The sequence below is a fragment of the Diabrotica undecimpunctata genome, chromosome 3 (assembly GCF_040954645.1).
Source record: "Diabrotica undecimpunctata isolate CICGRU chromosome 3, icDiaUnde3, whole genome shotgun sequence".
In the NCBI taxonomy this organism is placed as follows: Eukaryota; Metazoa; Arthropoda; class Insecta; order Coleoptera; family Chrysomelidae; genus Diabrotica; species Diabrotica undecimpunctata.
The window spans coordinates 52974218-52999515 of record NC_092805.1 but is presented as its reverse complement, the minus strand read 5'-3'; the positions used below and the strand labels follow the sequence as shown (position 1 = coordinate 52999515).

Sequence of the window (25298 nt, the reverse complement as noted above, 5' to 3'; positions counted from 1 at the left end):
GATATCTGGGTTGTAGCCATTATTGAAAGCAATCTGTTTGATTATGTTTAGTTCTTGGATGTAGTTAGTGTTGGATAATGGAATGGTTTCTAAACGATGAATGAAGCTGTTGAATGCAGATAATTTGTGTGAAATGGGATGGTTAGAATTGAAATGTATGACATGATCTGTTTGTGTGGGTTTTCTGTAGATGCTATAATCAAAGACATTATTAATTCTATTGATGGAAAGGTCTAAAAAATTGATGGAGAAGTTAGATTCTAATTCCATAGTGAATTTGATGTTGGGGTGAATATTATTGATAGTGTTTAATAAGGAAAAAGCTGTATTTGAGTTACCTCTAATGAAAACTAAGCAATCATCAACGTAACGGAACCAGTGTAGAATTGTATTGTTAGTCATGATTTGAGTGGATTCTAGATGATTCATGAAGAGGTCGGCTAAAAAAGGGGAAAGACAACTTCCCATGGCCAAGCCATCAGGTTGTTTATAAAAAATATTATTGAAAGAAAAATAATCTTGTGATAAACAAAAGGAAAGTATTTCTATTATTGGTGTGATGACTGAGGGATTAGTTGATTTAGATGTGAGAAGGTCCTGGACTAACTGAATAGTTTCAAGTTTAGGTACAGAAGTAAAGAGATTGCTAACATCAAATGAAAGCATAGTCATATCTGGTAGGAGTTTTATGTGATTGAGTTTGGATATAAGTTGGGATGAGTTTTTGATAGAAAAAGTGGGAGAAAAACCTGTTATGTCCTTGATTACCCTGAGTATGAATTTAGAGATTATGGAGACCGGGGTGTTGATGAAACTCCTACCAGATATGACTATGCTTTCATTTGATGTTAGCAATCTCTTTACTTCTGTACCTAAACTTGAAACTATTCAGTTAGTCCAGGACCTTCTCACATCTAAATCAACTAATCCCTCAGTCATCACACCAATAATAGAAATACTTTCCTTTTGTTTATCACAAGATTATTTTTCTTTCAATAATATTTTTTATAAACAACCTGATGGCTTGGCCATGGGAAGTTGTCTTTCCCCTTTTTTAGCCGACCTCTTCATGAATCATCTAGAATCCACTCAAATCATGACTAACAATACAATTCTACACTGGTTCCGTTACGTTGATGATTGCTTAGTTTTCATTAGAGGTAACTCAAATACAGCTTTTTCCTTATTAAACACTATCAATAATATTCACCCCAACATCAAATTCACTATGGAATTAGAATCTAACTTCTCCATCAATTTTTTAGACCTTTCCATCAATAGAATTAATAATGTCTTTGATTATAGCATCTACAGAAAACCCACACAAACAGATCATGTCATACATTTCAATTCTAACCATCCCATTTCACACAAATTATCTGCATTCAACAGCTTCATTCATCGTTTAGAAACCATTCCATTATCCAACACTAACTACATCCAAGAACTAAACATAATCAAACAGATTGCTTTCAATAATGGCTACAACCCAGATATCATCCATAAACTCATTTATAAAAAGAAACGTAAATTGCTTCAACAATCAGCTTACCATAACATTACTTCAGATTCCCCATCTTACTTCTCATTACCATTTCACTGTCCAACACTTTCTGAATCAATTAAAAACACTATCCTGAATTCTGTTGAAAATATTAAGATTTCCTTTAAAGTAAACAATAAATTGAGTAGATCATTATGCAATAGTAAGGACTCTATTGACTTCAGCAAACGCAGTGGGGTTTATAAACTTCAATGTTCTGACTGTGATGCCACTTATATTGGTAGAACTTGTAGATCTCTAGTAACCAGGGCCATTGAACATTCTAAGTTAGATAACACTTCTTCTTTCTCCCATCATCTCAAATATCACAATCACACAATCAAGGTACCAGATGATATTTCTCTTCTTCATAACATCCCAGGTAGAGATTATCTCAAACTTGACCTTTTTGAGGATTTGGAAATAGTCAAGGAAAAGAAAAACAGTCCCAATTGTGTTAATCGTCACACCAGCATCAATAGAGACTTTGTTCCACTTCATCGACAATTATTTTCCTGATCTAACTTTCTTTCTGTTAACTACACATCCAGTTTTACTTACTTCTACATTTCTTTCTAATTTCCCATATCTTAATATCACCTTATTTAATCCGCCATACTTAACTCTATTCTTGTCACCATTAATACACTAACATCACTTTTCCAATATCCCATTTCCCATCCTCTCCAATAACTACCATCTGACTAATCACACAGATTTTCTTATAAATACTCACACCACATCTATCAATCTCTTATCACAATCAGTTTCAGTATCCCCAGCTTACATCTTTACATTCATCTCCTACTTCATTTTCTTTCTCTTTCTTTTATTTCTTTTTCTTTTTCCTCGATTCATCTTCCACAAATTTCAAACCAACTTTTATTTATATCTACTTCATACAAGGAAACAATTGGGTAATAACCTTTTCTTTACCACTTCCAAATGATTTATTAATTTCAACTACCTAACTTAAATTTTGCCTTACCCTGGTATACCAAATTGATTTTACATCACAGTCACTCATTGTTTTACATTCTACCACCTTTTTAAAATACCAAAAATTGCTATTGAATTTACTACACACAAAACACAATACTTCACTAAAAACTGCCTATTCACAAACTTAAGCACAATGACTTTTGCTCCTACTACATCATTCCACTTGACATTGATGGGTACTAACTGATTTTTCATACCATCTTTATATCAGTTAGCCCAAGACTCCAGAACAGATCAGAGGTAATGTAAGTCGAAAAAACTTCACCAGCTACAGGGGGTCATGTAAGATGCCCCCATCTTCAGTTTTAATAATCAATAAGTTAAGTCTATTGCATTTACCTTGATAAAACCATGAGGATTATATTTTAATACGGATGTCCTTCGAAAGTTTTTTTTTTTAAGTGGCCATACAATGTTTTTTAACAACTTTTTATGTAAGTAGTAAAAAACCAACGTGTTATTTCTATATATTTAAATTTTAACTTGTGTTTTTTAATATTGGTATTTTTACTCTCTCTTTTAGTTAACTGATGATGGAATGATTTAATTCCGAAAAGATCTTCTTAAAATAAAAATTTAAGCTTGTAATAAGCAATTTTTTTTATACCTTAATACACACGAACACCACGTGCTTTGTATTCAACAGGTATACTAGCCACTCCTGGATATTTCCACTTCATGGTTTGTTCCAGTTTCACTTTTAATTCACTGTGTGATTATTTGATTGTTACGACCAATTTTTAACTTTTTAACCAAAGGAATGAATTACTTCGCATGTTGTCTTTTATATTATTTATCTCTTTTACTTTGCTTGAAGATGCTATGTTTAATCGACACCCTTCTTTTAATTTTAAAAACTGTGTTTTCTTCTAAAAGCAGCTTTGTTCTTCACATATATGGGCTGACGCAGTTTTGTAAATATAGAACGAAACGTTGAGCGCAATATATGGAATAGTTAGCACTTTTAGCTTTTTCTTTTCTCCTATATAGTAGTAGTAGTAGCTAGTATATACTAGCTGACCCGGCTTGGCTTTGCTGTGACTTGGTTATTATGCGACTAATATTATGTTCAATTTATTTAACGATATTTATTCGATTTTTATTCCAAATAATTATATTATTCTAAATTTTACCTATTAATTAACGTTAAACTAACTGCTAATTGGAACACAATATTTTTCATTAATTTGTTTTGTGCTAATATAAACAAATTTGATGTTTTTAAATTAAATTAAATTAAATTAAAGTATTTTTAATTATATTATGGTAGATGAGGGTATCATTGGCATACGTGGCAACAGGACGATTTCTCCTTCAAATCGTCCAGTCAAAATGATAATAATAAGCTTCAATAATATTTCCGGTGATACTTGTAATAACCAAACGTGTGCCGTTGCGTATTCTGGGTGGGTTTAAATTGCGTAGCAAAGTAATTGGTGAACCAATTTTCAACTGAAGATTATGTGATGGCATACCTGGTATATTCAGAGAATTTAAAACTCTGTTGGATAATTTACGGCTTCGTCTTCATTAGCAATACTGTCGATTGACGATATTTAAAAGATATCAGATCACCTGGTAACATGGAAATTAATTTCTTTAACATCATCATTTTTCGCTGTCAAAATTGGCACGTACTGAGCCAATTATGATTCAACTAATTATTCACTATAGCCGGGAAAACACTTACAATTAATTCATGTTTGGTCTCAACAAAAGTGCAGAAATTATGCACTTATGTTAATGGTCAATCGAACTGTTTGGACATTTCGACATAAAAACGATTGTTTTAATCATGCATTAATCTTATCCGCATATGTAAAGAAAGGAATCATTGGTAATGTCTGTCGGAAGTCACAGTTTTTTGAGGCTTTTTTTGAGGCTTCGTAAATTTCTGACTGATCGTAAATTAGACCTCAACCTCCGATACAAGATGCTTAAGTGTTACGTGTGGCCTGTTCTCTTGTACGGAATGGAATCATGGACGTTAAAGGCCAGTTCCATTAACAAACTTGAAGTGTTTGAAATGTGGTGCCTGCGTCGAATGCTTAGAATATCATGGACGGACAGGGTCTGAAATGAGGAAGTACTCAGAAGAGCGGGCTTACAGGATAGGGAACTTTTTAGTTATGTAAAAAGTAAGAAGACTGCATACTTGGGAAACATATTACGATAAGAAAGATATACTTTTCAGCAACTGATACTCAAAGGGAAGATAGAGGGTAGGAGAGGTCTGGGACGTAAAAAAATGTCATGGCTGCGCAATATTCGACAATGGACAGGAATCCACAGCTATGAAATGCTTCGCAATGCTTCTAAAAACAGAATTATTTAATCCTGACTATTTAACATCTCACTTGACAAGACGATGTACGATGGACGCCTACGCAGAAATGAACGGCACATTAAGAAGAAGAAGTCGGAAGTCACCAAACAGTAGTAAGACAGCACCACGGAATAGTTTGACGTTGCCATTTATACCTTGCATACTTCTATGTAATGCTTGGAGTAAATGTTTATGAGTCATAGTACATTTCTCCCAGATAATAACCGAACTTATTTGCCTCACTGCAACCATTTCACTTCTTTTGTAATGTTACACATTGCATTTGGTTTTCTATGAACGTCTAATGGCAGCTTGAGTACGGAATATTCTGTTCGCTCATCATCTAACATAGATACAAAAAAATGTTCACATGGTTTGCTTACAAAAGATACGCAGCAATATGATGGAAGTGAAAATAGCTTAATTTATGAACCATATAGATTAAAACGTTTAGTTTGAGTTTAAAAAACAGAGCTAAGTTAGTTTTGTAAAAGTTAAAAAAGAGTTCAAAGAACAGACATGTTAAAAAAACTTTAGTGTAAGTAAGGTAATTGACCCCATATTTAACACCTTAAGACATAAAATCGTTTAAAAGTAGTTTATAATAGTGACCTTAAATTTTACAGCAAAATTTGAATTTTGTTCATAAGTTTGACATGAAATTGTAAGCAATTTTGACAGCGACCCAAAAATTGACATTAACTTGTATCTATACTTTACTTACATTTACAGTTTTCAAAATTAATTTTCAGAAGTCTCAGTACTTACTTATGTTAGTTACTTAGGGAATATAAGATTGATAATACTAATTGTGTCAGGTGATAAGTTAATAAGGGGTAGCGGGTGGATACTTCTCTGCTATCCCGCAGGGGATAGATCTACTTCAGGAATAGTACACCTGCCCACGCGAGCTCATGGATTTTCCCAGCCTCCCATCCCCGAGGAAACCATTTCCAAACCCAAAGCATTCTCATCTTCACCCTTTCCTCCCCCCACTTCCAAACCAAATCACCAACACGCACCAATCACCGAAAAAAATCAGACTACTACAAGGAGCGACAAATGCATATTACTTCATACAACGTTAGAACTCTTATATCAGACCAGAAAATGATGGATCTGGAGGAAAAGCAGAAATACATGAAATGGGACATCATCGGCCTCAGTGAAATAAGACGAAGAGAAGAAGCCCAAATTACTCTTAAATAAGGACACGTATTTCATTTAAGAGGTGAAGAAGACACTTCAAATGGTGGAGTAGGATTCATTATACATAGAAAACACACACAAAATATAGTTGAAATTATCAGCATAAGCCCCAGGATTGTATATCTCATCTTTAAAGTAAATGCAAGATATAACCTTAAGGTAATCCAGACACATACTCCAACGACTACCAACTCGGACGAAGACATTGAAAAATTTTATGAGGACCTAGAAACAACGTTAAATGCTACACCAGCATATAACATAATAATTATGGGCGATTTTAATGCAAAAATGGGGTTTGCAAAAAAAGATGATGTAGAAGTAGCAATAGATAAGTATGGCTATGGCGAAAGAAAAGTACGAGGGCAAAGATTAATGAACTTCTTACACCAGGAAAATTTTTTCATGATGAACTCGTTTTTCGATAAAAAGCCTCAGCGTAAATGGACACGGATTAGCCCAGATGGCAGTATCAACAATGAAATAGTTTATACCATAACAAACAGAAAAGAAATAATCAAAGGCATCGAAGTACTTAACAAAATTTTAAATAGGAAGCGACCACAGATTAATCCGAGCTAAGATACTATTAAATGTCAAATTGGAAAAAACAAAGATGATCCTAAAAACAAGAGAAAAAAAAGGTTTCTCCCAGAAAACAACGACCTGTTTGAAAATACACTAACCAGACATATACAAGAAATTCAAGACGAAATAGAAGATGTAGATCAAGCAAATGATGGCATAATGAAGGCTCTAAAAGAAATGGAAATGGAGTGCTGCTCGACCATTCTGATCCATAAAGAAAAACTAAGCCAAAATACCAAAGAGCTACTAGGTAAAAGAAGTCAGCTGACGGAAAAATACGGCTCCAACTACACAACAATGAAGAAATTAAATAAAGATATCCATCAGTCAATCCGAAAAGGCGTAAGAGAAAACAATACAAGAAAAATACCTAAAATAATTCAAGGAAACCAAAGTTTAAAAGTTTTGAGGCGAAATACGAAGAACATAGGCAACAAAAATATGTACAAAATAAAAAACAAAGATGGAAACATTACTACTGATAAAAACAAAATCCTTGAGGTTGTCGAATCCTTTTATCGCGAAATGTATAAGAGCACCGACGAAAAGCAAGATCAGCTCCTGCCCAAAATCACAAACCAGGGATCAGAATTAATGCCAGAAATAACTCCATACGAAATCAAAACGGCACTTTTAGAATTGAAAAATAACAAATCCCCTGGCGATGACGGACTACTGATTGAAGCGATCAAACTAGGTGGACATAATATTATACAGGCTTTGGCCAAGCTTTTTACCGAATGCATCTACCGAGGAAAAACTCCTTCTCAATGAAATAATGCAGTCAGTACTTTATTACACAAGCAAGGAGACATAACAAGTTTAAAAAACTACCGTCCTGTCAGTTTGTTTTCACACATATATAAACTTTTCTTTCACAAAAATTATCAAAAAAAGACTGGACTCTAAATTTGACTTCTATCAGCCTAGAGAACAAGCTAGATTTAGATCGGGATACAGCACTAACGACCACTTACTAGTGATAAAGAACCTGATAGAGAAGTCCGCAGAATGCAACGAACCATTGGCGCTGATATTTGTCGACTACGAGAAAGCATTCGATACCATAAGCCATCAAAAAATGTTAAAAGCATTGACAGAATGCCAAATAGAAAATCGCTACACTAACATAATCAAATATATCTACCAAAATGCCACAGCTAGCGTAAGACTATCTGAACAAGAAACAAATAAATTCTGTATACAGCGAGGAATACGGCAAGGAGACACAGTCTCTCCAAAGATATTCACGAAGCTTTTAGAACATACTAGTAAGAAGGTGCAACTGAACGAGCATGGTATCAACATAAATTAAGAGAAGCTCAGTTATTTGAGATTTGCAGATGACATCGTCCTTATAACCGATCGTATGGATGATGCAATAATAATATTTAAAAATTATATCACGCTTTCTTAGAGGTCGGACTGAAGATTAATATGAACAAGACACAAATAATGATTAATCTGGTGGTAATCGAAATATTACTGTTAATGGAAGGGATAGGTGCAGAGGTGCAGAGAAGGTGCAGACTACATCGTATAAGTACCTAGGACATGAAATTTGGTTGGGCAGAGATAACTAGACATGTGAGCTGTGTCACATAGGATTAGCCTGGGCAGCGATTGGTAAATTAAACCATGTATTAAATCGGATCTACCCATATGCCTCAAAAGGAAAATCTTTGACCAATGTATGTTACCTGTACTCACTGATGGAGCGGAAACATTAACACTCACAAAAACGGTAGTTAATAAGATGCGGGTGACTCAGATGGCTATGGAGCTCTCGATGTCTCTCCGAGGGACCGAATCCCAAACGAAGAAATACGTCGTAGAACAAAAACAACATACGCTATCGAAAAAATCGCGTCGTTAAAATGGAACTGGGCAGGACACGTCGCCAGATTATCAAACAACCAATGGACAAAACGTATTTTAGAGTGGAGACCAAGGCAAGAAGCAATACGGAGCAGAGGACGCCCACCAACTAGATGGACTGACGACCTGAAGCGTGTTAGCAATAACTGGATGCAAGCCTCACAAGATAGACAGATGGAAAGAGCTGAGAGAAACCTATGTCCAGCGGTGGACGCATATAGGTTGATGATGATGATAAGTAAATAAACATTTTTACTGAAAATAAAATTATACCTACATAGGTATCTACTATTCAGGTAAGTAGGTACCTAAGTAGAGAAAAGCAGCCTTTTTATTTTACATAACTACAATATTTTCCGATTTCTGTAATTTGTTCTGTAGAATACCAAAGGCTCTGATGACCACTTCTAATAATTTAGTCCATTTGTTACTATAGCAATAACAAAAAACTACTGTAATTTGAAATTTTCTTGATCTTTTCCGGGAATTTTTCACCCTTATAGCGAACTATAACGTAGTCGGTCACATTAAATTAAGATTTTTGAGCAGTTTCTTTCTTTTCGACACAGACTGAATTATCATTAATATTTTTTTTATTTAAAAAAATATCCTTCTTCACAAATACGACTGCGCTAGGTTTACAAAGTTTCTTTACTGATTTTTTCTTCTTTTTTTTCCTGAAGTTGAAGTTTTTCTCCTCACACTGTCTTTTTCCATCTAGAATTGCATTTTCTTTCTCAGTCTTCTTGTTTTTTTTTTCAAATAATATATTCAAATAATAATTTTCCACTGATCTGATGAACATATACTTGGAACTTTCTCTTTGATGGATCTTCCTGATTGTTTGTTTGTACTTCCATCTGGCCAAAACAAAATAAATTTAAAAGGTGAAGGTATCACTAAAGAATCCTTATTTTTCTTTAAAATCATGTTCTTGTTTTTGTTTGTTTTGTCTATCACTTCTTTATTATTATTTTCGACGATTTCTTTCTCTATTGTTTCAGCTCCATTAACTGTTATTTCATGGCTGGCTAGCGCGCTACATTTCTCACTATTTTTTAAAGTTGACTTTACCTTTTCTTTTTCTTTCCAATTGATTTCTCTGACTTTAGTTGTCTCATCACTTAGTTGCTCGCTACATTTAATTTCCCCCCAGCCTTGAAAATCGTTTCTTCTGTTGTTTGTTTCCTACTATTTCTATTATTTTGGTTATATTCCCATTATCAGTTTGCTCCAAATATTTGCAATTGTTTTTTAAAACTATATCTTTTCATTCTATCACTCTATCTATACTAGTGATAGTCTTATAGTGCGCTGTTTGTTCTTCACATTTCTTACTAGGGTCTAAAATAATATTATCTTCTTTATCTAATATTGTTACACTTGCCTCTTCTATTTCCTTAATAACTCCTGCGTTTTCTCCGTTATGTAAAATATTTTGTTTCTCTGTGTCAATACCTACGTCTTCCCAACATATATTCTCGGACACAACATGACGTGCAATGTCTATTATTATATCATTCGAGACCTCCCCTTTAGGGTATTTGTTTTCTTGTACCAAAGTGTTTTTCCAAAGAAAAAATAAGTTTGTATCTTCTACCTTTTCATTCCATTTAGCCAATTTCACCTTAGTTCGAAAGTTATCTAGTAAATTTTTGACTAGAAAAGATTATATGACTTTAAAGCACCTATTAAATCATCTTTAACTTTATTTGATTTCAAGGGGTATGCATCTTGTACATTTGACAGAGTTGATGAAATTTATTTTCTCAACATTTTGGAAAAATCGATACCATTAACGTCAAATACTTGTACTTGCTCTTGTCCCGAACCAAGGACTTACTGCAAAATTTTATTAAGAAATGGCGTAAAATCTTCTTTTTTAAAGGTTTAATGTTTTATTTTCTAATCTCTAAGCATGAACTTAATTTTGACACCCACTTTTTAATGGATGAACAACGCCCACACCCATAGGATGTAAAATGTGTGTGGCGTTTGGCAGAAAGCTTATCAGTATATTCTTTTTGAAACAAAAGGCACTTAAATTGTAGATTAAGTTTGACTTACGATCATCAACAAGTAGAACAACTGGAAATGGGACGTTATTTTTTAACAACTAGTTGTAAAAATTATTGGATATGAATTCAAAGAAACTCTCAGCTGTCATCCAGCCAGAGTCCGAGCGTCCTATTGCCCACCCAAGTTGTAGGAATTTTAATAATAATCATAAGGATGGAGCTACTTCGGAGCTACTTTATCTGCAGCATTGCCTAAAAAACACGAAAATTTATTGGAGAAAAGTGTTATTATTTTTGATTCTTGTTAAGTAAGACTTTTTTTGTCCTTTGGTGAAAAGAAAAAGGCTGTTTCATTAGCATTAAATATTTGTCTGGGGTAAGTGATTTTAATGTTGTTTTGCAACAAAATATTCATTTATTTCCTTAAACCACTTTCGGATATTTGTTTCCGAGACAGCAGACCTAGAGCTTGTTAGGTTTTGGGTTATTCGCTGACTTAATTCCTGATGTCGCTGCAAAAATCATGCAAACCAATGTCTACTACTCCTACCATTTGTAAAATTATTAGACCTTTTCATAAGCAGAGCCACACTCTCTCACAATCCACCAACAGTGGATCTTTTGTTACGGAAAAATCGGTTTTAGCAACACTTATTATCCAATCCTTTAATAGACTTTCTTCGCCTTCAGATAATAAAGTGCTCACTCTACTTTTGCATCTCATAGGAAATTTTTTCTGGCACTTTATACGTCAAAGTAATACGTCTCACATTAAATTGTTTAGCTGCTGAAACAAAAGACATTCCATTTTTACAGGCTTCTATAGCTCTACTCAGATCCTCCTTAGAATATTTTCTATAAATATTTCCCTTGTGAGGCATATCTAAAAATGGTTATCCTTACTTATTAAAAAAATAATACTAAATTATTTTAATTTTTCATATAGCAACTTTCGTGTATCTATTTTTGACACCCCTTGATCTTAAATTTGACTGAAGTGTCAGATTAGTTTTTTAAAAAATTGGTAATGAAATATATCAAAAAAGGAAAACTATAAGTAATTTCTGTGAGATGATACAGAAATCATACGTCTGATATTAATAGTTAGGTGTCCCTTAATTTGACACCTACATGTCAAATTTATAGCACTTTACCAGGTGATGTCCTAAAATTGGATACTCTAAAAATAGCTGACATATTGAAAATTTTACAGCATTTTTTATGAAAAATTGATTTTTAGACTCTACAACTGTTATATCAAGCAACAAAACCTTTCTTGCATCAGTAGCAGCATTGTAGAACACATTTGAAAAATAAACTGATTTTCACTCACCTTAATGTATTCACCACATCAAAACACAACAGGTGCTATTGCACCATGTGCATGCACATTACAACTGCTGTTTTGGTGCGTGTTTTACCAACTGAGTAAGAAAGTCAGAGTGATTAATTTTAGAACAAATGAAATATGGCGTTACTACCACAAATCTACTTTATTGATAAAACCTGTCAAATATAGGGTCAATTACGTTGAGGCAAAAAAAACCAATATGGATGACAAACAAAATTCCAAAGTTAGCACTAATATTACTTAATAATAATAGACATTATAGAAGTTTACGTTTAACTTTAGGTAACATTATTTGATCGGCTTGTTATAATTAATTTTTGGCCAAGACACAATACGATCACTTCAAAGGTTGTATCGGCAGAGATCCACAAATTCAACAGGTATTACAACAGGTATACAAATACGAGTATGCCTGAAAAACAAGAGTGATTTTGCTTACAGCTTGACCGAGCGGTAATTTCATATCACTTAGCATACCAGGCTGTTGCCAAATTTAGTGCAAGTTGACATCAATGAAGTGAACAAGCATTTAAAAAACACCTCTACCATTAATGTGGATCTCAACTTTGCATTAATCCTCAGAGATCACAGATGTATGTCCTCACAGATTATTATACAGATATAGTTTTTGTACGTATTAAAAAATAATATTAGCTGTATTTGTTTTCATTATTAAATGAATTATGGTAATTTTTACTTCATCTATTGATTAATATGATTTATGTTTTATTAATTTTGTATTATATAGAGTGACTAATCTTGAAATGAAAAATTATCGTACATTAGCTAATCTACAGAAAAGTTGCATATTCAATACTGTGTTTCATTTTTAGGATAACCCTATACACATTAGCCTATACTGCAAACTAAAGAATTTAATATATATATATATATATATATATATATATATATATATATATATATATATATATATATATATATATATAAAAGATATATAAAAAGTTTTTAAACGTCCTATAAATTATACAAAATCATATTCGTATAGTTTAATATAGTGTCGAAGATTTAGAAAATGCCTTAATTAATAAAATAAATATATATAGTTGCATTTAATTAAAAATTAATACTTAACCTGATGGGTAATTTTCAAAAAACTTCATTGGAGAAAACAGCACTTTCTCGAACATTTTACTATGCAATACCCTTGATGCTTTCATACAGAGTGCATGAAACAGAAGGGACCTTACAACGGTGAATATTATGCAGATAATTATAAATGCCGCATACAAGGTTATGTAGAGATCCTTTTCATAAATTCCAAATATTTTGGTTTCTCCGCTTGTATCGGTTTCAATCACTGTGATATATTTGGTGTGATTTTTGTCTAATACGAATAGGAAGTCTTGTATTAGTTTGTGATATATCGTACGGCTGGCTGAAGTTTTATTTTGGGATAAGTACTCATTTCTAGGAAATAGTTGATGTGTAAAATTTTTGGCTGAATGTCGAATCCTAAAATAAAATTTTATAAAGTTGAACAAAATTCAAAATCATATTTTTAAAGTACACAGCAAGCCAAACAAAAAAATACTAAAAACTAACGAGAAAGTCCAAAATATCAACTACAAATTTGGTGACCTAAAGAGTCTGTTAGAAAACCAGTAAAATCAGTACAAATAATGTCTGAGTATCAAGTTCGAGTAAGAAGTGGGAGATAAAAGCCGAAGCAGATAAATATGGTAGTCAGTAGTCAGGGACGATTAAATATGAAAAGTTTGTCTAGAACTCACTTCGATTTATTACGTCAAGAGGATTTAAGTATGATTAGTATAGAATAGCGCTAGTTAATTATTGAAGGAAAATAATTCCTGAAATATCCCAAAATTCCGGAATCGAAGAGTTTGTTTGATAATGTGTCAAATGCTTTAGAAAAACGAATGAGAAATCTAATGGCGGATTTCCACTAAACGGACAGTTAAGTTTATGTTTTTTTTTTTTAATTTTTCTGCACTTGAAAAACAAAAGCGATACTGAAACAAATCCAAATCTCTTATTTTAAGAATCCAAATACAGTTTTTTCTTCAATAACCAATCAACATGTTTAGAGAAAAAGATTTTTTTATTCGTACTTGTCTGGTCGGTACTGAAGTCCTTCAGACTACAGACTTCAGGGAGAAAGAGTTTATTTCTATCCTGCATAAAACTCATTGTATAACCAAACCCCTCGAGTGTAAAATGCTGTCCTGCACCAGATTTTTTGCTTTTTTTTTCTTATTTATAACATAAATAGATAATTCGTTCTTTTACTTTGATATTGTAAAATTGTTGTAAAAAAAATGTTTTTAATTTTTAATTTAATTTCGTTCGATTTGGTGTCAAACAACTGGCAATTTCTTTAATCCATTTTTATAGTTGCCAATCTTTTAATACTACAAACTTCTATTATATTTCCGGAAGGCCTCTATTAGGGTATATATTTGTTCGATAGTCCACTGCTTTATAGAAACCTTTACACATAATCTAGTAAGTTTCACTAAAACGTGTGAGTAATGTGGAAAAATTCTTCGAGCCAAAACAACAACTAATTTGGTACAATATTTGTATTCAGACTAGTAAGCCGACAATAATGAAAACGATGACCGTTTCTACTAAATAGACTCGAGTTTCAAAATACTAAGAAACCATTTGATAGTAGCGTTTTGTTTTATTAGTTTTTATTCTATTAGTTTTGTTTTTATTTTAACCGTTTAGTGGAAAATCAATATAAGAAAACACAATTACAACATTGACTTGGAAGTATATATGTAAATACAGGGTGTTTCAAAAAGGTATGTTATAAATTAAATCACGCATTCCGGGGACTAAAATAAATTGATTGAATCCAACTTACCTTAGTACAAAAGTGTACACAAAAAAAGTTACAGCCTTATGAAGTTACAAAATAAAAATTGTTTTTTTGCATTATCTCCTAAACTACTTGACATTTTGTAATAAAACGTTTGTAATAGACACGTTACTTTCTTGTTCTGAAAGAATTTTTCATAAAAAAGAAACAACAAAATCTAAGGGCACAGAAAAATTATAAGGGGGGTGTGCAGCCCTAAATCCCACCAAATTTTTGAGTACGTTTAAATTAAATGAATTTTGTGACATCATTAGTTAAACACATTATTTTTAAAACTTTTTTGCCTCATCACTTTTTCGAAAAACTAGTTTTTTCCTAGTTGACCATAAAATTACAATTAGTTTCTACGGATACAATAATTACAAAAAGTTCCATCAATAATAGTCAATAATTTAAAATAAGATTAATATTAAAAATTTTTATATGCAGATATGCATATGAACTTTGGGTAAGTTGGATCAGATTAAATAATTATGATTTCAATAAACTATCGGGAATATCGTAGGTGAATGTAAAGGAAATATGTAATGCAGCAGCAGCGAGGCGTTATGCAGTAAAATACCCCAATCGAAATACAGCCGATAGACGATTATTTCTGACCATTGATCGTCGATTACGGGAAACAGGTACATTCTAACCGCAAGTTGCTGACAATAGTGGTCGTCCAATAATGGATGCGACTGATCAAAACATTTTGGAAATCATTGAAGAAGTCCCTGAAACAAGTACAAAGGTAATAGCTGCTCAACTAAATGTTCTTCACATAACGGTTTGAAGGCGTTTGAAGGATTAGCTGCTTAAACCCTATCACTTAACAACGGTTCAAGAGTTATTGGTTCAAGATTATCCTAAAAGGATTGGATTTTGCGATTGGTTGTTAATGGAAAACACTCGAAATGTCAATTTTATTAGAAATATTTTGTTTACTGACGAGGCTACCTTCAGTAGAAATGGAATAACAAACCATCATAATGAGCACATTTGTGCCGACGAAAATCCTCACACCAAAAAAACGACTCATCATCAAAGGACTTTCAAAGTTAATGTTTGGGCAGGAATTGTGGTGACAGCAATTTAAATGGTGATAATTATTTGCAGTTCTTGCCAAAACGATTTACAAGAGTATTTGGAAAAAGCGAATATTGGAATAATGCAAAATATGTGGTTTCTACAAGATGGCGCTACACCACATTAGAGTAATGAAGTCCGGGAATACCTTTGCAGGCAGTATCCTGGTCGGTGGATTGGAAGGGGTCGTGACGCAACTATTTCTTGGCCACCCAAAAGTCCAGGTCTTAACCCCATGGACTTTTGCTTTTGGGGGTTTATGAAAGAGAAAGTGTATTCTGTAACAATAGAGGACGAACAACAATTGAGGGTTAGAATAATTGAAGCTGCAAATCAATTTCGTCAGAAAAATATGATTTTTTAGCGCATTCGGTTTTCCTTATTAAAACGATACCGAATGTGTATTGAAGAAAATGGGGGTCATTTAAAACATTTATTGTAATATCATATTTATAGAGGTTATAGACATTTTTTGTACTTGTTAATTCATTTAAGCCATTTATTTAGTTACACGTAATTTTTTAAAGGTTAATAAAAACTGTTTTTTGAAAAAAGTGATAGGAGGCAAAAAATTTTTAAAAATAATGTGTTAAACTAATAATGCCACAAAATTCATTTGATTTGAACGTAGTCAAAAGTTTGGAGGGATTAAGGGCTGCACACCCCCCTTAACATTTTTCTGTGCGCTTAGAATTTGTTGTTTCTTTTTTATGAAAAATGCTTTTAGAACAAGAAAGTAACGTGTTTATTTTTATTACAAAATGTCAAGTAGTTTAGGAGATAATGCAAAAAAAAAATTTTTATTTTGTAACTTCAAAGGGCTGTAACTTTTTTTGTGTATATTTTTGTACTAAGGTAAGTTGGATTCAATCAATTTATTTTTGTCCTCGGAATGCCTGATTTAATTAATGACATACCTTTTTGGAACACTCTGTATATAGGGTAGACGCTCCGCTTACAGCCACTACCCCGCTTATGGCCATTTCACTATGATTGGTAGGATAATAAGCATGGCGTCCATCAACCAAGAAGCGGAACGAAGCAGATAGAACGTCAAATAATTCCGTAGTAAGTAGGAACAGTGATAGAAACCTATCTAACTGATCTGTTTATTTCATTGTTGATATTTAAATGGTAGTATCTAGCACGTGTTAAGCTCACTAACGAATTTTCTTAAGAAAGATATCTGAAATCATCGTTTTCAATCCAATACTATAATGATAAAATATTTTTAACAAAAATAATTCTACAACTGCTGATTTAGAGAGAAACATTACATATTTTATTGTTACTATTTGTAACGATTAACAACAAGCAATTTTTTTTATTTTAATGAAAAATGTCTATTTTTACCTAAAAAAATGTTTAACAAAAAGTACCTTATATCACTCTGGCTGATGTATTTCCTTCAATAATTTTTGGGATTAGAATTGGACTAAAAAACTGCAAATAAACATAACTGTGTCTCACTTAAGCTGCAAATTGGTCTGAAGTGACCAGAGAACACAAATGGACAATTCTTTGGAAGTTAGACACTGGATTTGGGCTTCGGATTATCCTGGTTGACAAAAAACTGCAATCTTCAAAACTCGGCCTCTTAAACGCTCCTGTTTAAAACCATGTGAATCTCTCAAATTGTTGTAACGCTACTTTACAAATCTCCCACATAAGGCACAACACAACAAATCGGTGATTGACTCAACTAAAACTGCCACATTGCATTTTAACTTAAATTCACCTCTCCACAAAAAAATTTGCTGGCTTTTGAAGACTACATACGCCGAAATCTATCTCCTTCAAAATCTCAATCCAAACTTAACTTACACTCCACATTGCTACTATCCACACATTTTCCATAACCAAAACGAACAACGAACAACACAATAACGAAGTAGAAGAAAATCCGGACTAAACAATGAAACAGACTTACTTTGGCAGCAATTCCACCGAGAGTAAATCACTTTAAAATATATGTTTCCATGGTAAAAACGAATAACGAACAACAATGACGAATTTAAAAAAGAAAAATCCGGACTAAACAATGAACTGACCACTTTAACGACTCATCGTAGAGTGATGTAATTCTCTTTTCTGCAATACTTTCTTACCAACCTAAGTGGATATTTATTTGACGCGCAATATTAAGCGGCATCACGATCAAAGAAATACCAAAGGATTACGCGTCTGAGTTATATAAACAACTTAAAATGTTTATATTATCAATATTAGTGACGTAAAAGGATTGAGAAAATATTGCGGTGTTTTAACATATTACAGGGTGATTCGAACTACCACAAGATAGAGAACAACGTTCAGGAGATTACTAAAGCATTCTTACCTATGATAGTAGCTCAGTTGATAGAAGATCCAAAAATGATCTCAAATATATTATCGGGATTTAAAGCCACACGTCTGTATCCGTTTTCAAAAAATAATGTGGACTACTGTAAAATTGTATTAAGAAAACTCGATATGTTTTAAACTAACAGTATTAACACTGAAGTTGTGAAGTTTTCCTTAAATATTTAGAATCAAAAATTAATGTGGTTCTCCTGGACCAATTTAAAACAACAAAATGAAGTTTCCTGATTGGGAAAATAATATTAAAGACAAATCGCTGTACAGTATTTGTTTTCAAATTTTACAAAAGAAGTAGGAATAGATCATCCAAACTTGGCGGGAGAATATCCAGAACCTGATAATAATGCTCTTCCAAATTTATGTCCCCTGGTATCTACTATAAATATGATAAATAATGTATTTTCAAAATAGTTTAATTCTAATTATTTAGGCAATCAAGTTCCGAATCGACTACTAGCAATATTGCGATGGATAGCAGTTTTCGTCCAGTAAAGGAGAAGAAGTCAAACGTAATATTTTTTTTGCACAAAAACCGATTCCTTTAACAGTATTTTACAATGTTCTCCTTCCCTCACCAAAAGGAACCGGACTCAAAGAAAAAAATTAAAAAAATAGTACACACCAAGTGTAGTCACATCTGATAAGTGAGTGGAGTATCATGAAGAATGTGAGAAACTTCAAAATGATAAAGAAAACAAACATAAGAAAGGAAGTAGGCTCGAGAGCATGAAAAACAGATGAAGGCACAAAAAAAATCTAAAACATGGAACAATAGACAACAAAACGTCTTCTTCTTCTTCTTCTTCTTTTTATATAGACATGACTCTGTCTGTTTTTCAATGTGCCTCCAGTAAGTTGTCATTTCATCGTTTGCGTGGTCTTCCTACTGATCGTCTTCCTATTGGGGAACCGTTTCTTGCCGTCTTTACTACTCTATTTGTTGTCATTCGGCTTATATGATCGTTACATTCTACTCTTCTATTTCTTACCCAGTTTTTGATGTTCTCCACCCTGCATCTATGTCGTATATCTGTACTTCTAGCTCTGTCCCATAGTTTCTTACCATCAATTTTTCTAAGTGTTTTCATCTCTGCTGTTTCTAACATCCTTTTTGTTCTCTCTGTGTCAGGTCTTGTTTCTGCCGCGTATGTCATTATTGGTCTGATGACTGTTTTGTAAATTCTGCCTTTCGTTTCTTTCCCGATATTGTTATTTCTCCATATTGTTTCGTTTAGGCAGCCTGCGGCTCTGTTTGCTCTATTCACTTGATCTTCCAATTCGGTTTCGAGCTTTCCGTAGCTAGATAATGTGATGCCTAGATATTTAAATTAATTACTATTTAAATGGGAATAAGCCATAATTAAAGGTTAAAATATTACGTTATTAATAAATAACTATTAATAAATAGTTTATTTACGAATGTGCCATTAGATAAGACTTTAAATATAGTCAAGAAAAATTAGAGAGTGATGATACATTGGCAACTAGAACAAGACTAAATATATCGGCTATCATGGAGTTAATAACATTATGTACTGATAATACATATTTTCAACTAAATAATGAATTCTATAAACAAAGTTTTGGACTAGCAATGGGCTCTAGTTTATCTCCATTATTAGCCGATATATTTATGGAAGATTTTGAAACAAATATTATTTCTAAACAAAATTTAGAACCCTCAGTATGGTGGAGATATGTAGATGATGTATTCTCAATATGGCCTCATGGATCAGAGTTGTTGGACATATTCCTAAATGATATAAACGATAAAGAAGAGACAATAACATTTACCATGGAAAAGGAATATAATAACACATTACCTTTTCTGGACGTTTTAATCTCTAAGAACGATACTGGATACGAAACTCAGGTGTATAGAAAACCAACACACACCAACAGATATTTAAATTTCAAATCAAATCACAATATTAATATTAAAAAGGGAATTATTAAATCCTTATACGATAGAGCCAAAATTACTTGTTCTAACGAAAATTCGTTCTTGGATGAAAAACATTTGTTAACATCTGTTTTATTAAAAAATGATTATCCTTTATCGTTTATAAATAAGGAATTTTCAACAATCGATCGAATAGAACAAAACAACTTAGAACGAGATCCTACAGCATATACAAGGAATAATACGAGGAAAATAACAATACCATACATAAAAGGATTATCGGAAAAGCTTAAAAGGATAGGAAATAAATTCAACATTTCAACAACATTCAAAACAACAAACACGTTCAAAGATCTATTTTGTCCAAAACCAAACCTAACAATGAACAAGAAAGGACAAGGAATTGCATTTATAAAATACCTTGTAAATGCGATCAGTTTTATTTAGGTGAAAGATCAAGGCCATTAAATGTTAGAATAAGTGAACATCAATCCTATATTAAAAATAGAGAATTTGATAGATCTCAAATATGTAAACACGCATGGGATAATGAACATCGGGTTCAATGGAATGATTCAAATATAGTCCTAAAAGAAACGGATGGTAAAAAAGAGAAAAATCAAAGAAGCGGCTCTAATTATGCTAAATGAGGCCAATTGTGTCGCGAATTCCTCGGCAGAATGTAGTAGGATCTGGTTACCCATATTGAAAGAGGAAGTTATTAAAAGGAAAATACCAGTATTGGTAAGTCAGTAACATATAGAGAATACATCATTTATGTTTTTTAAATAACAAACATATAAAATCGGAATTTGGTGTTTATTGAAGGTAAACTAAATGCACGATCAAATACTTACCATTTCGGAATAGTATTATGAGGTTTTTTCCTGGTTTTCCCCTCATAATTTACTATGGAATCACTAACAGGAGAATTTTACTGTCAGCATGGCATATATTTGTCTTTTTAAAGACGAATTACATGTTATGATCTTTTCTGACGGATATTCTCAAGTTAAAGTTGATTTCATGTAATCGAATGAACTATCTTTTAAGTAAAGTCGTCCCAGCAACGCAACTCAACAATATTGGCAACATCATTTTAAAGTCGTCTACTTTAAAATGTATAATGTATGTCTAAATTGTCAATATAGATGAGTCAGATAAAATTAAATTATTAGAAGAATTTTTCACTAAGTAACAAAAAAACAAAATTTGTTTAATTAACTTATGTTTGTATTTTGAGAACGATTTCCGAAGTGGAAATTGAAACGTCAATAAACGTATTTTAACCTTTAATTGTGGCTTATTCCCATTTAAATAGTAATTAATTTAAAATGCCACAAGAAAATAGCTTCAGAATAATATTAGATATTTAAACTCCATCACTTGTTCTAAGATCTGACCTTCCAGCTCCAATTTACATCTTAGTAAATTTGCTGTTATAACCATGCATTTTGTCTTTGTTGGGGAAATTAACGTGTTAAATTTTCTGGCGCTTATATTAAATTGGTGCAGCATACGTTGTAAATCATCTTCACTTTGTGAGAGTAGTATTGCGTCGTCTGCATACAACAAAACTTAAAACGACGAAACCTCAAAACAAGACCTAGATTCAGGTTCTCCTTTAGATGAACACGAAGACTGGGAGGAAACCGGTAGTAGTGGAGACGATGTTAATTTCATGGAAACAAAACAAGAAAATATTGAAATGTTTAATACCGATGGTATCAAATTGGGAGACTTTATGCTTATCAGATTTAAGCAACTTTGTACAAGATCGACGGACGACAACATATAAATATGTTGCCAAAATTATAAATATTCTTATGAGACATACAATGTTTCAAAAGTGCCAGTGAAGATAAAACTGTGTATTGTCCTATAGAAAATCACGTTTTCAGTATAGATTAAGGCGACATATTGGGACAACTACCCGAGCCCATTGTCCAGGAACAAGGAAGAAAATTTAAGAGCATTTTTCAGGACAACTAGACATTTATGAACAAATATGAAATCATGAACACTATTTATAGACTTTTTCAATGATTTTTACTCATTTATGTTACCAAAAATTTAGTTTGTTTTAGCTATTTTTGTAGTTCAATAAATATTTAAGCAAATACATATCAACTTGTATCTCTATTTTTAGAAACAGATGACCAAAAGCAGTGATTTTGTGGTTCAAAATATAAAACGTTATATTTTCATTAAGAACTGAATCTTTATGATTAGTTGATATCCTAGTACCTAGAGCTGAATCGAAAGTAAAAATGGCATTGAGCGGAAATATTTTATTTAAATCCTACATGTTTCTTAATAGAAAAATAATAAAAAAGTTCTTAAAGTGGTCATAAGTGGTATTTCTGTCCTAAATCTGCGTAATTTTTTGTACGAGTACGACTAGAGTACTGTCCTCCTAAGGAAAACCACAGCATCTGCAGTACTTATAATAATGAGTAAATGTACTTCAGAATCTGCAACTTTTAAAAAGTGTCAAAATTGTTACAAAAATGAGGTTAGAAATGATTTTACTTTTAATCAATAAATATGTGAATAAGATATGTATAAATGAAAAGCAGTAGTTTATCTTAATTTTATGCTTACTATGGCAGATACTGGGAAAAACTTGTAAGTAAGTTAGGAATTGCTAAGTAAAACTACAGCATCTACGGATGTTATGATTATGCGGTGTTTTTTCTTAGCATAATGTTAAAGAAAATATAATTAAACAAGCAAATAAGTTTATGAATGATTTACTAAATATTTATTATTTATTTATTATTTAACACAAAATAAAAAAAATAAATATAGAAAGAAATTATCTTATTAATCCTTATCTTCCTCAACAGTAAGCAACCGAAAGGAAAAATGTTTAATATTTCTGTAATGTAAAAAGAAAGCATTATATGAGCTAATTATTTCTTCTTTTCCCCGTCCAGCAATATCGTCATGCCATAGACATGCAAAAGTTTTTTTCCTTAACCCAGGGGTACAAAGCTTTTATTGAATGTCGATATTCTTTGGGTAAATATTGCTTTTTTAAACATATCGATCCTTGGTAACATTATGACTTTTTCTCAGTTAACAGAGCCTTTAAGGGTCATTGATATATCTGGTTCATTTGTATCCAAAGGGTATAATTCCCTTCAATCGCTGGCACGTTGAATGTGTTCTTTTCAGCTATCACAATCACTACATGCTGGATTCAAGTTCTCAGAATTATGCTCTTTATTGTGTAGTTGGAATGCTTCACACAGTTCGCACTCTTAATGGCCCAGGTTTGTGAGAGATACGTTTTTATTTTTAAGATGCTTTCGATAAACATCATACGAGCATTTATTATGAGGATAGGTTTCTAAATAATCCTTGTGCATATCCTGTATGGTTAAATCACTAGGCAGGTTTAGATTTACCTGCCCGATTAAAACTTTATATATGTGTATCAAGGTTTAGAGTAGATATTTTACTTTTACAAGCCGCCTTCTCACGTCCATCTTTTTTAGAACAGATGGGAGTCAAAGTCTTATATTACCATTAAATATCAAATCATTTGGAAAAGATCAGCAGGTACATATAAACAGCATGTATTTGTAGTCTCCTTTGCAGAGCATATGACAAAAGATTTACCTGTGCGCAGTAGATAGTAGAAATATTATCCTACTTTCTCTACAATCAACTGTTGGGACATTGTGAAAGCATAATAGGCAAATACCAGTGTGGGTCTCGCCCACACTGGTATGGCACACTGGTGGTAGGTGGCAGGCCCAGAGCATGATTTAATCACCATATGGAAGATGACTTACGAGTATCAAGAGTATGAAATTATCCAAGGCAAAGGATAGGAAGGAATGTAAGATGATTCTGGAACAGGCAAGACCCACCTTGGGTTGTAGAGCCAATGATGATGGCTCTGAGTTTCTATATCACAACTGCCCGTTGGCACGTTGGCCAACGTGCTGGCTCGTTGAATGTGTTCTTTTCAGCTATCACATTCACTACATGCTGGATTCAAGTTCTCAGAATTATGCTCTTTATTGTGTAGTTGGAATGCTTCACACACAGTTCGCACTCTTAATCGCCCAGGTTTGTGAGAGATACGTTTTTATTTTTAAGATGCTTTTGATAAACCTCATACGAGCATTTATTATGAGGATAGGTTTCTAAATAATCCTTGTGCATGTCCTGTATGGTTAAATAACTAGGCAGGTTTAAATTTACCTGCCCGATTAAAACTTTCTATATGTGTATCAATGTTTAGAGTGGATATTTTACTTTTACAAGCCGCCCTCTCACGTCCATCTTTTTTAGAGCAGATGGGAGTAGACAATTGAAACACATTTTGTCTGACAAATGCTTGGATTGGCCAATCGTTTTTCTGGTGATAACCAAGTGTTGTTAAAAAAACATTTACATACCAAAATTTTTTCTTCCGTCTCAATTGTTAGAAAGTATTTGAACGTGTTTTTTCTTTGAGAAGATTCAGTACAGATGTTGTCCTTCTTTTGATGTCTTTTTTACAAGTAATTAAGGATAAATGTTTTTTTCTCCATCCAATTTAGTTGCCAATACATGTTATTAATAGCACTTCTTCTTTCTTCTGATATTTTTTGTAAACATTCTAATTTACACATTTGTATGTTGCAAGGTGGTTATACTAAAGGCTTTTTTTGCGTTTCTGTTTTCTTGCTTTCTTTTCTTTTTTCCAAACTATCCTCAATTTTAACCTACCCGCTTTTTAACATTAAAGAATTTACGTTGTTACTTGATCAAACAAGCAGACACAAACTAACACAACCGCACCATACACAAGTTAAGAAGAAACTAAATAAATTGATAAATTGCGCCAATTACGTAGCAAAAACACCGCAATTGTGTTTTTCTTAAAATAGACACAGTACTAACTGCACGCACCGTCAAGTATATGCGGGGTTTTACCTAAGTAATGCTGTAGTTGCGGGATTCTTCCTTAGTTCCATGCATGTTTTCGTAGATGCTAGGTTTAGTATTTCTTTCAAAATATATATTTGGGATTGTATATATTTCTTAAATAATCATGTAATATAAACTCTCTAGATCTAATTTTAGCGCCCAACTAAATTTTCATAATTTTTGCATATTATGCGGTGTTTTTCCTAAGGACGGCAGAGTACTATTTGGCGCTATACAATACTTTTTAATTTAATAA

General features: G+C 32.6%; 1 protein-coding gene across 1 annotated transcript in view; it reads right to left on the bottom strand.

Moving 5' to 3' along the window:
- LOC140435597 (ATP-binding cassette sub-family C member 4-like) overlaps nt 1-25298 on the bottom strand; it is an 81346-nt gene that overhangs the window by 26239 nt on the left and 29809 nt on the right. The window contains exon 7 of the mRNA XM_072524341.1: nt 13009-13388. Within this exon, the coding sequence (XP_072380442.1) occupies nt 13009-13388 (380 nt within the window). The remainder of the gene's footprint in view (nt 1-13008; nt 13389-25298) is intronic.